This window comes from Lycium ferocissimum, unplaced genomic scaffold (assembly GCF_029784015.1).
Source record: "Lycium ferocissimum isolate CSIRO_LF1 unplaced genomic scaffold, AGI_CSIRO_Lferr_CH_V1 ctg1076, whole genome shotgun sequence".
Taxonomy (NCBI): domain Eukaryota; kingdom Viridiplantae; phylum Streptophyta; class Magnoliopsida; order Solanales; family Solanaceae; genus Lycium; species Lycium ferocissimum.
The window spans coordinates 156,760-171,371 of record NW_026713477.1 but is presented as its reverse complement, the minus strand read 5'-3'; the positions used below and the strand labels follow the sequence as shown (position 1 = coordinate 171,371).

The window sequence follows — 14,612 nt, the reverse complement described above, 5'->3', positions numbered from 1 at the left end:
ACAAACTTTTGAATGTCTTCCAACTTTCAGTAGCTAAAATTGCCAGTAATCCATAGTATCCCTTTTGGCTGGATCTAAGTGTTTCCTGAAATTGGCCCAAATGTAACCTGAGGGGTTCATTGTTTTCTGTATTTTATCTTTTATTTAATTCTTCCTGTGATTGTTGGGGGTTTGACATTCTAAATAACCGAAGTAGAATAGATATAGTGGGATTACTTCCTCAATGCCTATATTATGATAGGGTATTTCCTGAGCTAAATTTAAGGAAGATCGTAGCTTTCCCTACTGTACAAAGGTGTCAAGATTACAGAACATTACAAAGTAAATGAAACCTCAGTAACAAAAGCTGACAGTTGCATGGCATTGCCTAAATCACTAGTCAGGTGTTTGTATCTGCTTCAGCTTTAACGGCTCTCTAACTTCTCTTGGCATATGTTCTAATATTCTAAAGCATAGTTGAATCTGGTAATGTAGGTCGTCCATTTTGCCAAAATATCTGCTATGCAGATTGTCTCCCAAGGAACAGAGAACATGTTCATTTCTTGCCAGTTATCAAGTGATTACTTTTCACTTCTGCAGTCATCATGGAGGTGATACGACTTCTTTCAACATGTTAACACTTAACCACAGGCATAGAAAGCTTATTCGAGAATTACATAGCAAATTCTTTAAATGCACCATTTGGCTCAACAGAAGGAGCTATGCTGCTGGAACCATAATATCTGCTATGAAAACTCTAATTCCATCAAGAAACTACTCCCAAGTATTTATTCACTCAATCACTAAGACTTGGAAAAACAAACCCTCACCAAAAAAAAATGAGGGAAGAAAGGTTCTTGTTTTCTTTTTCAATAAAACAAATACAAGGGGGAGAAACAGAGTGTACAGTCAGCATGTCCTTAATTTGAAGATATTCTAAGGCTACAGGTTGCTCGTCTTGAAGAGCAAGCAAGAAAAAACATCCATCACAAGTTGACATCACGCGACCAATTGCCAGAGATGGGCAACTTATGATAAATATGTGAATAAATATACATATACACACATTACACTGGAAAAACATCCATGTTACATTCAGTAGGTGTTGTCCTTAATTCCTGCAATGAACGTTCTCAGTTCTCTGGCTCTCCGTATATGTTCAGGGGAGAATATGTCATTTTCTGAATCACTAAGCTCTATCACATCCATGCATTGAACGTTGTCCTCTTGGTGTTTGGAGTTACCAGAAGCACGCGGCAGTGGTGGAGGACTTGTGAGATCAATTACTTCATCTTCAGATGAAGCTGATAAAATGTCGCTCTCTTGGCAACTGGCGCTCCCAGAAATAAAATCACCCTCCTTGACACTGTAGCTATTCCATGTATTATGGTACTGTATACCTGGATCTACCAACTGAATTTGAGCAATGTTTTCATCATCCTCTGTTACTGATCCACACAAAAAAGTGGTCGTATCAGTGACAGAGCATTCTCGGTCAACCTCAAGCAAGAGGTCATGGAGCTTTTGATCAATTTGACCCAACACCTGTGTTTTTTCTTGTTTCCTGCGTCTTGATCTATTTGTGTTTCTTTTCTTTCCTTGAGCTCGTCTTTCTTGGAACTCCAAAATCCTTTCCAGACAAGCCCTGTTGCAATGAAGAGATAAAAGATTCGATAACATAGATCAAATAGTGTTTTTGTGAACAACAGCTCACATGATTACTAAGCAATCGCTATACCAGGAATTCATACATTTTATGTCAACGTTACCCAAAAAATTCTCTGAGCTGGCTAGCAAATGGTACATATTCTTGCCAACTTGCATACTAAGTAATCATCCTCATTGAATTTAATGTGTTGGGAGACCTCAGCAAGTTCAACCAGATATGTTGTATAAAAGCAACAAGAAAACCGGACCTCTAAGAATGGCTTGCTATTCTATTACTAAAGAAAGTAACAGGAATTGATTTGACCAGAACGCATTGTAATACGTGGGGGAATAAAAAACCTTAATAACAGTGATACCATGTTTCAATAAGCATAATTGAAAGGAAAAAAATTGTACCACACCCAATGTTTACACCAAACAACATTAATTCACCACGGTCAAGCAACAATTAAGGCGATAATAATATACTTATTAGTTAATCATGGTTAAATAATAGAAGTGCAACGTATATGTCATCTATTCATTAGTTTGGTGTACATACCGAATGTGGATAATTCTTTTTCTGCAAGTAGGCTATATGAAAGATGTTAACAAGCTGACAGAGTAACTTGAAACAACAGACAATCATGAATTTGTAATTTAGAAAGAGCTTGCTGAAGAAATTCACTGTTTCTCAAAAACCATAGCACGAAGAAATGGTTGCTGGCTTATTCTCAATAAACACGAATAGGTCCTTTTACTACTCAATCTTTATGTTTAATAAGCCATACCACTGGAAAAATTGGAGATTTGGGTGTTCCAAAATATATGAACAAAATCCATCTCATATGGAAGATATTGATTGATCAGATCAAACCTCTTCAATTTTCTATATAACAAACACAAGCTTATCTTTTTGCATAGTCTTCTATGAACTCCATTTGCCGTCCATGGACTATAAGGGTTTTAATTCCCATAAAATAAACCTACCATTAAACACCTCTTACAATGAGAATAAAATGGATTTAAGTTATATATACCGGACGATTTAAAGATTATTTACGAAGTTCAATGTGTGATAGTAGGTTAATTTCTTACTTTTTCAGGTTAGTGATTATGGCTTATCGTAGAGAATTACCTTACAAAACATGATTGCATAAATATCTTTTACACCGTCAGTGTATATAACTTAAACTCGATGAAAATTATGCTTCTTTAGTTGCCAAAAAAAGGCGTACTCCCTAGTTTTCGTGGAGGATGGCGCGAGTCTTTGATAATGTATTATGAAATGTCTTTCTAATCAAACATAAAATATTTAGGTCTCTGCAGAAAATACCCAAGCAAGATGCAGTTTGTTACAGATACTCACCTTTTAATATGTTGTGTTGGATGCGTTAAGTTGTATTAGGTCAACACCATCACCAACCCACGTGATACATATGACTTTTACGTGAACTGTTGAATCCAAAAAAGTTTTTTCTCACTGATCTTCTCAGGAGATTGGAAACAGAACGAGATTTCTCCAACAGCAACAACATACCCAATGAAATCCCACAAAGTGGGTTCTGGGGAGGGTAGAGTGTACTCAGACCGTACCCCTACCTTGGGAGGGTAGAGAGGCTGTTTCCGGTACCCTCCGCATAATGACAAACAATTCAAAACAGGATGAAAAAGAAATAACGAATAAACCATGGCAACATACTATAAAAGCATGAAAGAGCAGTAATAACAAAGTAATACAATAGACAAAGGACAGAAATGAGATTTCTCCGACTTGTTAAAATACTTTATTAATAATATAACCAAAAATATTAAATTAGTAATCTTCATGGCGATGGAATTTGGCCTCCTAACCATCTGAAAACCAGTTTCCAGACATCCCTAGGCAAATAGTTATCTTCCTATTGCTTTTGATGATGTATAAAAACTGACCCTACTGATCATTTTGTACCTTAGAAGCCCCTTAAATCATTAGAACATATCAATGTAAGTACCAAATTAATATTTGATGTACCTCTGAACGAGATCAGCTGGTACTATAGAGGTTTCAAGTCCATCCATTTCTTCCCAAGACACCTCAAAGCTATCCACTCCTTGAACTTTCCTCGGCTTGATAATTCTAGATAAAGGACACTTTATTGGCATCTGTGCATGTTCAGATCTTAGAAACCATTTCCAGAAACATACTTGATCAAAAGAAATATAATTCAATAGAATTTTCAGACGATTATCACAAAGGTATTGAGATAACAATAAATCAATAGAAAAAGATTTAAGAAGAAATGCATCAATGCACGTGCACCCCTGCAGCACACCAAACTTCCTTCTCACAGAGAAAGCAGACATCACGAAATGTTCACACATGCAAGACATCCCTAGACTTATGAGGCCATTAAATATCTATTCTATTTTTCCGAGCTTTTTGGTTATGCAATCTCTTCTCTCAACTAAGATGGTGAAACAAGCCCATGTATTCTGTTGCATATTTTATGCAATCTCTGTTAAATGTGCAATTCCAACCCTTGAAATGAACAAGAGAATGTCTACCAAAATCATGTATTTTATTGCATATTTTCCATTTTAGTCTTCATGTCACAAAGTAGAAAACTTATCCAGAATGGTAGAGAGCAAGCAAAACACAGAACTAGTCTGATCAAGCACACAACTTTACAACCATCTTTCATCCACTAAACCAAAAGACAAACTAATTTGGGTTAGTTAACTGGGACAAACAACAACTTAGATAAGCCATAAAGAAGTGACATTATCATCTTTGAATGCAAAAGTGCAGTTGAAGTTCTGCAGATGCTGCTATCATCACGAGAGGATCATTCTCAGGTACACGTACACAGTAGGGCATAATTGCAACAACGATCTTGTTAATAAACTGCTGTACGGAAGCCAAGTTGGTTTCAGAAACCATTAAGTTTGAAGCACAAAAAGTTATATAAAGTAAAATTGAGCACTCATTGCAGTAGAATACTAGAATAGCATTACCTCATCTAATGGAAGCTGGACTCCCAGTTGCGATGCAGTGCACCGCAAGTTGGCGAATCTCCGCAATTCCCTTTCAGCAATCTTAGGAAGGATATACTCATCTGAGCGACAAAGAACAGAGCGTTTCAGAGAAGGACCGACGTCTAATTGCATATACAATTTTTCTAACTAGTACATAAAACGAACTATTGATTTTCAAGACAGCTGAGAAACAGTAGTTGGAGGTATCCATGATAGATTCCAAATCAAAAGAAACGAGTCCGATAAATCAGTGCATGAAATAGAGCCAAGATTTGGTTCAGAGAAAGCACCTGTCTTCTCAGGAGGCCAATCAAAAAAATCAGAGCATATTTGCCGAAGCTGGCTGCGGCTATACGGATACAATGCAAGAATCCTGCAACAAAAATGTTTCTTTCAGACTTCTTAGTTCTTAACTAACATATCACAGACTTATAATCAGCACAATTTAATGAGGTAAAACTTTAACCAAAAAGGCAAAAGGGAAAAGAAAAAGAAAAAAGAAAAAAGAAAAGAAAAGTATAACTTTGTATAGATACTGTATCAAATAAGAATCTACCTTCGTACAGCATCAGAGTCCACTGAATGGCACTTTGGTCTCAGATATGCATCTAATACTTGCAACACCTGACTTTTCATTTGTGAAGGGCATTTGCTTCCTAATACAAAAAAGGAAAAATAGCAGAGGTTAAACATAAATATGATTTACTAAATACTAGTCAACATCCAGAACAGAAGTATTTCTTCTCTCTACCCCCTTTCTCTTTCTCTGGGACTCACCATTAGGATTTTTATACTCTGCAGCATTTTCTCTACCATTGCAATTGTCATCTTCAGTCTGTCTCTTAGAACCTTTTTTCTTCATTACAAACGAAAATCCTTCTGATGCAATCCATTGAAGAATAGCACTATCACCAATTGATTTAACAATCTGGCAAGCTGACTCCTACGAATGCAAAAGCATGTCATAACATAAGCATCGAATTAACCCATTTCAGATGGTAGACATTTTAAATTGAGAGGGAAAAGGATGCCTGCCGGATATAAGAATCAGAATTTCCAAGACTTACCCGACCAAGCCCATAAACTCCTTCAGAGTAATCACCGCCAAGAATTACTGCCAGCGTTATCTGGAAACAATAATTTCCAAAAAAAAAAAAACCCCAACAAATACATCAGAAATTTAAACAATGAGATGCAATTGCTTAGCTATTCCAGACAAAAGCAAGGTCAATGAAATTCTGACAGCATCAGACTTCATGGTAAGAATCAGAAAGATTCATAGTTTCTCAAAGAACATCATTTATCAGGACATAATACTTGCAAGTTGATCATATCATTGTATTCTGAAGTCTCGAATAAAACTAAGAAATGAAAAAACTTTTCTTCACCCACAAGATAGATTGGAAGTGTTTTCCTCAGACTGATACAGTTTACCCTAGTACCATGACTGAGAACAACATCCTTTCCATTGTAATCAATACTGCTAGAAGCACATATATATATATATATATTAAAAAAAAAATTACCAACGAGTTCCTTCCGAGTCCGAGCTTTCTCTCAATATCATCCATTTCATAGCAAACAAGATACCCGCCATCCCCTGTATCTCGCAAACTAGAAGTATGAGTATATCAAAATCAATTAAAAGCCACGACTAAGAGTCAAAAAGGAAAGAATAGACATATATTAACTCAATCCTCACCTAGGCAAATATCTCTATACACTGTCCTTGCTCCAAATAAGAAGGCATCAGAATCTGATGTGAAACATCCATCCTGGTAATCACAATCGGTACCCGTGTGATACATTATGAGGTTGCTCCAGAGAAAACAAAAAATGCAAATTTATTGTAATAAATTTCTTAAAGAAGAGAGTTTTAGAGCAACAATTATATCGGGAAAAAACTAGCTTAATCCTCTGAAATGAAGCACTACTAGCATAATGGATCAATGACTTCCACTCACACAGAATGATTCAGAGTTTAATAATGCGCATTGAGCTTCACCCTCCTCAATCCTGAAAGGTTTTTCCAGCAGTCAAAAGTTATTTTCTACACCTCAATAGTTATAAGCATTATATCACTCAACTCATTAAAGCACTGTCAGTTCACAGTTCAAGGCACTATAATCAGTTCTGAAATGTTTATTTTTCCAAGTATAGATACCTGAGAAAGTTAAGATGTAAAACTAACGTATAGTAGTATCACATAGAACACTCGTCTCAAAAGGTAATTGATTTCCTTTTATCAAGTACATGAATATTTGCTTTCTGATAGATCAATAGCATACGAAATACAAATGCATAGGAAAAGAGTTACCCATCTAAACACGGAATTCCAAGTGCATTTCCAAGAACTTTAGCCTCTTTTATCATGCGTGAAAATTCAGATCCTGTGTTTCTTCGTATTGATGACGGTTTAATCGCCTCATCTTGAGTAAGCTACATTATATAAAGCTACTGTGTAATGAGCAAAGTAAAATGGTATGCAGGTAAACAAAAAAATGAATAAGGGGCATGGCAGGAGGATAAGAGAAAACAGTGAGTAATTAAGTAGTCGTACCACATTTCCAGGATTTAGTCGCCTTCTATAAGTAGATGATTTGATAGCAGGAATGGCTCCATCTGAAAAAGGACAAAAGTTCCACTGAAATGTGCATCATGTATTAACTACTGCAGTTCCCTATGTACCAACACCCAATATGCACATTCCAACACCACAAACAAGTGTAATTTTCCAGACTTACTTAGAAACCGTAAACATTTCTTTGTCTAAATACATGTTCAAATCAAATACTATTACATATTCATCGCAAGCGGCTGCTAAAATTTGTGAAGCAACAATACTTTTGTGGGCAGTAAGCCGCGAATTGATAGCATCTATTTAAGTAACGAAACTCAAAATCTTAAAATTATCATGAGTACTACAAGAGAAAACAAATTCTTGCAACTATGGAAACTACAACAACCTCCGTGAACGCTTTGACTAAACGACTAACTAAGGCTGACGGAATAACATAATCGGAAGCATTAAGAATCTTCAAATCGAACCCCCTCTTACAAAGTATGAATACAACAAGAGCAAGCAAAGAATTTGTTACAAAAAGAGTAAAGTATATATTTTTTAAAAAATTTAAAAACCCCATTATAGATTTGCTCAAAGAGAAAAAAAGAAAGAAAATTACCAGTGACAAAGATGAGGCTACAATTCAAAGCAATGAGAGCTCTAAGGCGGTGGAAAAGACCCCTAAGATAAAGCTTCTCCTTCATAGCACAATGGGATTTATTTACCATTTGAAGTTGAACTATCCAGCAAGAAAGATCTATACATACCCTCTTGTTCCTGTTACACAGAATTAAATAGAACAAATAATAATAAATCCCAACAAGAAAAAGATAAGTGGAGTGGCGGAGCCAAGATTTTTACTAAGGGATTTAAAAAATATAAAGAAGTAAACACACGAAAAACTCCAGGGTTCAAAATCTACAATGTATACATGAGAAATAATTCTACTTACTGCAGATGATGAAGAGGAAGAGTTTTCTTGCAAGATTCTAAGATATCCCAAAGGTTCTTTACACCCATATTGTTCCTTATACACTTCTTGCTCAACAATTTCTAAGAAAAACGAGCATAGTCCAAGATAGTCCCAGTGGTGTTGATTTATGAGATATATAACCGTTGTTTTTGAATTTTGATTTGTTACTATTTCCGCTACTTTCACAATTTAGAGGGGCTGTTTAACAGCTACTACATACTTGAAAGTTGAGTGTAAGTAGGAAGTGAGATAATTATAATTCTAGTCCTCCAACTGTATGTTTGTCTCCCTTGTTACCCTCCCAACTTTTCATTTTACCGAAAATACACTTTTTATCTCAATTATTCATAAATTTTAATTTTAATTCTTATAGTATTTGACTAAATACAAGGTCTAAAATGGAATGTGCCTTTTCAATTTAGTTGAAATGAACCTTTAAAATATGTCTCTTTTTTTATTATCTTTTTGCTTGTGAATAATTACAAATTTTCAAAATTATTAATGTTTTACCATTTAATTATCCATATAGGGTAATATACTTTTATAAATAATCCAAATATAATTTATTTCCTACATGAAGGAACTAAAATTACATATCTCTACGAATGTGTGTTGCACATTATTCCCTATCAATTTATCACACAAAAATGTTAGGTAATATTACTTGTAATTACATTATATTACAAAAATGTTATTACACATTAATTTTAATAGTGAGGTAAAAGATGTTATTACACAATTTAACATTCACAACAATGAAGTATTTTACATTTTGATTATTAATAGGATTGGAATTGCTATGTTATGAATTAGTTTTTTTTTTAAAGATAAGAACACACCATTTTACATTTTGATTTGGACTATACGACTAATGAAGTATATTACATTTTTGTAAATTGATATTATAGAAAAGAAATAGGATTAGAGCTTATTAAGGGTACAAAAGTTGTGTTCAATATTTAAAGGATATTTTAGTCAAGCAACATTTATATTCATGCTTCTAAAATAATATAAATAGATTAAAGGACCAAAATCAGAATCTACCAGTAACGGAGACACAAAATTGATATTATCCCGTCATTATATTTACCCACAAACTAGTTCTCGCATTATATATGTCAGCAAGGCCCCTTCTTTTGATGATTTTAAAGGGGCAATTTGCTGCATTGTTCTTCGCTTGGGTGGTCTTTAATTTTTACCCTCAAAATGGTGGTCTTTAAATTTTGTCCTTCGGGCAGAATTTGCATGGGTAGATTTGTAAAATTTTACCTCACGAAATTCTGCCTTGCGATTTTTTTTTTTTTTTTTTTTTAATGACGCCAACTCTTTTGGTCCAAGAATGGGGACAAAACTTAAAACCACCAATTTGAAGGGAAAAAATTAAAGACCACCCCAAATGAAGGGCAATCCGCTAAATACTAAAGTCCCATTCAGGTTCTTTAATGTGTGGGCTGATCATCCTCAGTTTATTGACATTACTTTACTACTATATAGAAGCACCACTTTGGTGCACTTTTTTTTCGTCCGTCGTTTTAAAAAAAAAATTTGTAGGGCATACATATTATTAAACACAAATCAACTAATATTTAAAAAAAAAAAAAAAAATTAGGTCCCCATATTAAACACAAACCAACCAATATTAAAAAAATAAACAATGTAAAAAAACGTTGGATTTTGTATTCGTAATTTTAAACATTTAATATAATAAAGTTTTATCTTGAACATAAACTGACAATTTAGTTGTGGGCCCATATTAAACACAAACCAACCAATATTAAAAAAAAAAAAAGGTAAAAAAAGTGCAACCCACCGTCTCCAAACTCACGAAAAAAAAAAGTGGACCCCATATTAATAAAATCAAGCAACATAAAAAAAGTGAATGCCTATATTAAAAACAAACAATGTCAAAAAAAAAAGGTGCAAATTTTGTATTCGTAACAAACACTAATATAATAAAGTTTTATATATTTTTTTTTGTTATATTAATTGTGTTTTGAACATTAAAAAAAATAAAGTAAAAAAGGTGGAACTCACTATCTCCAAACTCGCTTAAAAAAAAAAGTAGATCCCATATTAATAAAATCAAGAATAAAAAAATAAGTGAATCCCATATTAAAAAAACAAACAATGTCAAAAAAAAACGTACGAACTTTGTATTCGTAGCAAACACTAATATAATAAAGTTTTAGATACGGAGCACAAATTACGATGTTATATTAATCGTGTTTTGAACATGGTGTGTGTGTGTATATATATATATATATATATATATATATATATATTATATGCGTAAAAATAGTTAAGGCATAATGTCCAAAAGGGTGGGCCATCTAAACAACACCAGTATGCCATATAAAAAATGGACCCCGTATTAACAAAATTTTACAATATCAAAAAAAAAAAAAAGTATGCCTATATTAAAAAAAAATAATGTCAAAAAAAAAAAGGACTTTGTTTTTCGTAGTAAACACTAGGGAAAAGTGTTCAAAACACACTAACTTTGGCCGAAATTTATAACACCTCCAGGCACTTTGCGGTTAGTCCTATGACCCCCCGGACTATTTTTTTGTGTGTGTGTATTATTGAGGGTATTATTGGTGACGTGGACTCAATAATACCCAATATTGAGGGACTCCCATTTTGTCCACGTAATTATGCCAATAATACACAAAAAAATAGTCCGGGGGGGTCTAGTTTTTTTAATTGAGTGTGTTATAAGAATTTTGGCCAAAGTTGGAGTGTGTTTTGAATACTTTTTTCAAAATATCTTAAGTTGACCAATTATGGATTCATTCTGTGTGCGTATCAATCCATTAAAGCAAATGAAAAGTTTTCTTCAAAAGTTAAAAGCGATCAAACCATACGCTTTTTTTTTATATTAGCCCGAGATCTAATCTCGTATTAAGCGTTGTATTTGCTATTCCGCCATGTCATTTTATTTGTTATGTTCACTAAAATAAATATACTTAAAATATTTATATTTTAAAATAAGATATAATAATGTGAAAAGAGATTAATGTCGTAAAAAAAATCAAATAGACATCAAATAATGAATAAAGTAAATTGCTCCAAATTATAATTCTAATCGACGTTTTCTTAAAAAACCATGCAAAAGACAACATGACAAGTAAAATTTAAACCAAGAATATTTATCAAAAATTAAAAAATAGTATTTCATCATTTAAATAGAAAATCAATTTCTATTTTGTTTCGTTTTAAACATGTAAAATTAATTTAATAATTTGAATTAGAATTATCCAAATCAAAAATTTGATAAAAAATAATAAGTATTTTACACCTTTAAATTAATCGAATTAAAATTGAAAATATCAACAAATAAATATTGCTATTGTTTTTATTTCAAAGAGAGGAAAATAGTTTCCTTTTAAACAAGTCTTCTCATTTTTAAAAATATTAATAAATTTGTTCGATTTTGTATTCGTAGCAAACATTAATATAATAAAATTTTAGATACGGATTAAATTACAATGTTATATTAATCGTGTTTTGAACATAATATATAGTCTATATATATATAATCACTATTCAAAACAATTACATACAGGATGCCTTTAATTTAAAGTGTTGGGTTTTCGCGAAAGACGGGCCTAGGAAATGGAGTATTAAAAAATTGGAGAGATTTTCATTTTTTGCACGGATTGCCCTTGGATGGAGGGTGGTCTTTAAATTTTGCCTCAAATTGTAGTCTTTAAATTTTGCCCTTTGCTTGGAAAGATGAGCGAATACATGAAATTACGAACCCCGCTCGAAGCATAAAATAAAAAAATAATTTCGCGAGCGGGTTAGGGGAGTGTATGCGGTCCGACATACAATCTTTAAGAAAAAGTTAAAGTTATGCCGGATCCGGCATAACTAAAAGTCCCGCCTCGAGGTTCAAAGTGCCTGTAGTTGGCAGTTAAACATAACTAAAAGTCCATTGGGGGGTATAAATTTAAACTTTGCCTTATAAGGCAAACTTTTTTTTGGTTGAAAGTACATTTTATTCCATCAAAAATGTTATTACACATTAATTTTAATAGTGAGGTAAGATGCTATTACACAATTTAACATTCACAACAATGAAATTCCCCTACATTTTGATTATTAATAGTATAAGTCAAACTAGGAGCAACTATTACATTAAAAAAACAACACACCATTTTAATCATTTTTGATTTAGCTAGGGATAGCAATTCGACTAATGACGATATTACTGCCATTTGAAATTGTTATTATAGAATATGTTGTGCAATTAGAGTAGTCTATCGGGGACAAAAGTATATTTGAATATTTAGTAGGATTTTTGGTCTCCCGTAACATTTATATTCATGCATACCAAAAATATAAATAGATTAAGGTGGCAATCGAGGTGTCTAGCAATGTGTGAGATCACAAAATTGATATTATTGCCGTCCCCATTATTATATTTACCATACCAACGTACTAGTTCTCCTTATATATGGAGCATTCAAAATAAAGATGAAAATATTTCTTGGGTACGAGGCAATTTGCATTTACAATTGTTCTAATCTACCTTGTATTGTCTTGTGAATTTGTATACCCTGGACATTTGGTTGTAGCATAATACTTTTCCATGTAACTTTGGTATATATGCTGAAAAAATACATATATATGCTTCGAAAAAGTTTGCCCATAAGGTAAATTGCCCCATCGGCGAAGTTTGGTAAATCATTTTTTGGGTGCCGGGTTGAACTACCGCTCGGGGCAAACTTTTATGCGGATCCCGACAAAACTTAAAACCATCAATTTGAAGGAAAAAATTAAAAGGCATAAGTATGGGCGGCATAACTTTGTTAATCCTCCGCATAGCGAAATTTTAAACTTTGCCTTGCGAATTTTTTAAAATTTTGTGTGTGGGGGTTCGAACACCGAAACCTATGGGATTTATTGACATAGTTAAATATGAAGGGCAAAATTTAAAGACCACCCCAAAGAAACAAATCAAGAAAATCAAGCGGCGGTCACGTGGATATCTTATGGAAAGAAAATTGTCGCACCACATTAAACTGCGTTCAAAGAACTCAATGTTCAAGAATTTAAAGGCATCTCTCAGAAGATAGTAGTGGCAAGGCAGGAACTACAATTCATTCAAGAGCAAATGCGAAACCACTATTCAGATGTTTTACAACATATGGAGAAAACTACCCTGCTAAAGCTGGAAAAATGGTCTTTAATGGAAGAGAATGCCTTGAAACAAAAATCCAGAGCTCAATGGGTCAAACTTGGAGATACTAACTCGAAGTATCTCAGCAATGATAAAAGAGGGTTAATGAGAAACGGATCTCGAATTACAAGCTTTGACGGAGCAACACTCGCGGATGCGTAAGAAATCAAACAAGAAATTGTTGATTTTTACAAAAGCTTGAAAACGGTCACAACCATTCTCTTCCGCCAGATTAATAAGATGGTAATGAGAAACGGACCACTTCTTTTTCCAACAACAAAGAATTGATACGTATTTGTAGATTCTCGAAGAAGAAATTTACAAGGGTTATGCTCTATAGGGAAGACAAAGCTCCAAAGGTGTGGACGGTTTTGATGCATGTTTTTATAAAAAAGCTTGGCCGGTAATCAAAAAGACGTCATCAAGGCTATTCAACGCTTCTTGACTCACTACCGGTAAGTCGCTAAGGCCTTTAATTGCACAACCAATCACTCTAATCCCCAAAACTGCAAATCCTATCACAGTGAAAGAATATAGACCAATAGCTTGCTGCACCGTGGTGTATAAATTAATTGCAAAGGTGTTAGCTGCTAGAATGCAAGGTATTATGGCTTCAGTGATCAGTCAGGCTCAATCTGGTTTTATACCAGGTCGGAAAATAGCAGACAACATTTTTTTAGCTCAAGAATTGGTCAAAGGATATACTAGAAAAAATATTTCCCCCAGATGTATGCTGAAAATAGACCTCCAAAAAGCTTACGATTCGGTAGAATGGCCATACTTAGAGCGGTGTTTAACCTGAGGCTTTCCTTCTCAATTCACTAAATGGTTAATGGAATGTGTAAAGCTCATTATTCAATTTTAGTTAATGGAGAACCGACCCCCCCTTTTGATGCAAAGAAAGGACTACGACAAGGTGACCCCATCTCCCCCTATCTATTTGCAATAGCAATAGAATACCTTAGTCGACTACTATCAGGCCTTAAAGGAAATAAGCAATTCAAGTATCATCCTAAATGTAGCAGGTTGGGAATAACTCATATGTGCTTTGCTGATGATCTCCTCTTATTTAATAGAGGAGATCCGAACTTCGAGTTACGTATTGAATTAATGTTTTACAACTTTTTCTTATGTTTGGGGTACGTGACAAATATGGGCAAAAGCGTGTGTACTTTGGGGTGTAACTAGTCGGGACGAGGATCTAATCCTTCAACATTTGGGCTTTGCGGTAGGGGAATTGCCTTTTA

The 14,612-nt window shown here is 33.8% G+C and overlaps 1 protein-coding gene across 1 annotated transcript; it reads right to left on the bottom strand.

The window, feature by feature from the left end:
- Nucleotides 1-819: 819 nt before the first annotated feature.
- LOC132041576 (single-strand DNA endonuclease 1) lies at nt 820-8,408 on the bottom strand. Its single transcript, XM_059432275.1, has 14 exons — nt 8,160-8,408; nt 7,827-7,984; nt 7,205-7,266; nt 6,962-7,083; nt 6,609-6,660; nt 6,347-6,419; nt 6,171-6,244; nt 5,712-5,771; nt 5,422-5,587; nt 5,201-5,300; nt 4,935-5,017; nt 4,624-4,724; nt 3,641-3,771; nt 820-1,624 (listed from the first exon to the last, which is right to left on the bottom strand). The coding sequence occupies exons 1-14, from the start codon at nt 8,225-8,227 to the stop codon at nt 1,075-1,077; spliced, it is 1,800 nt and encodes a 599-aa protein (XP_059288258.1). The 5' UTR covers nt 8,228-8,408; the 3' UTR covers nt 820-1,074.
- Nucleotides 8,409-14,612: the final 6,204 nt, after the last annotated feature.

What these genes read in the sequence shown, in the direction of transcription:
- LOC132041576 (XM_059432275.1), bottom strand. Translation starts at nt 8,227, where the DNA reads ATGGGTGTAAAGAACCTTTGGGATATCTTAGAATCTTGCAAGAAAACT. An exon ending in CTTCCTCTTCATCATCTGCA is followed by an intron (nt 7,985 to 8,159) that starts GTAAGTAGAATT and finishes TCTGTGTAACAG; the next exon opens with GAACAAGAGGGTATGTATAG. An exon ending in GTATAGAGATATTTGCCTAG is followed by an intron (nt 6,245 to 6,346) that starts GTGAGGATTGAG and finishes TGCGAGATACAG; the next exon opens with GGGATGGCGGGTATCTTGTT.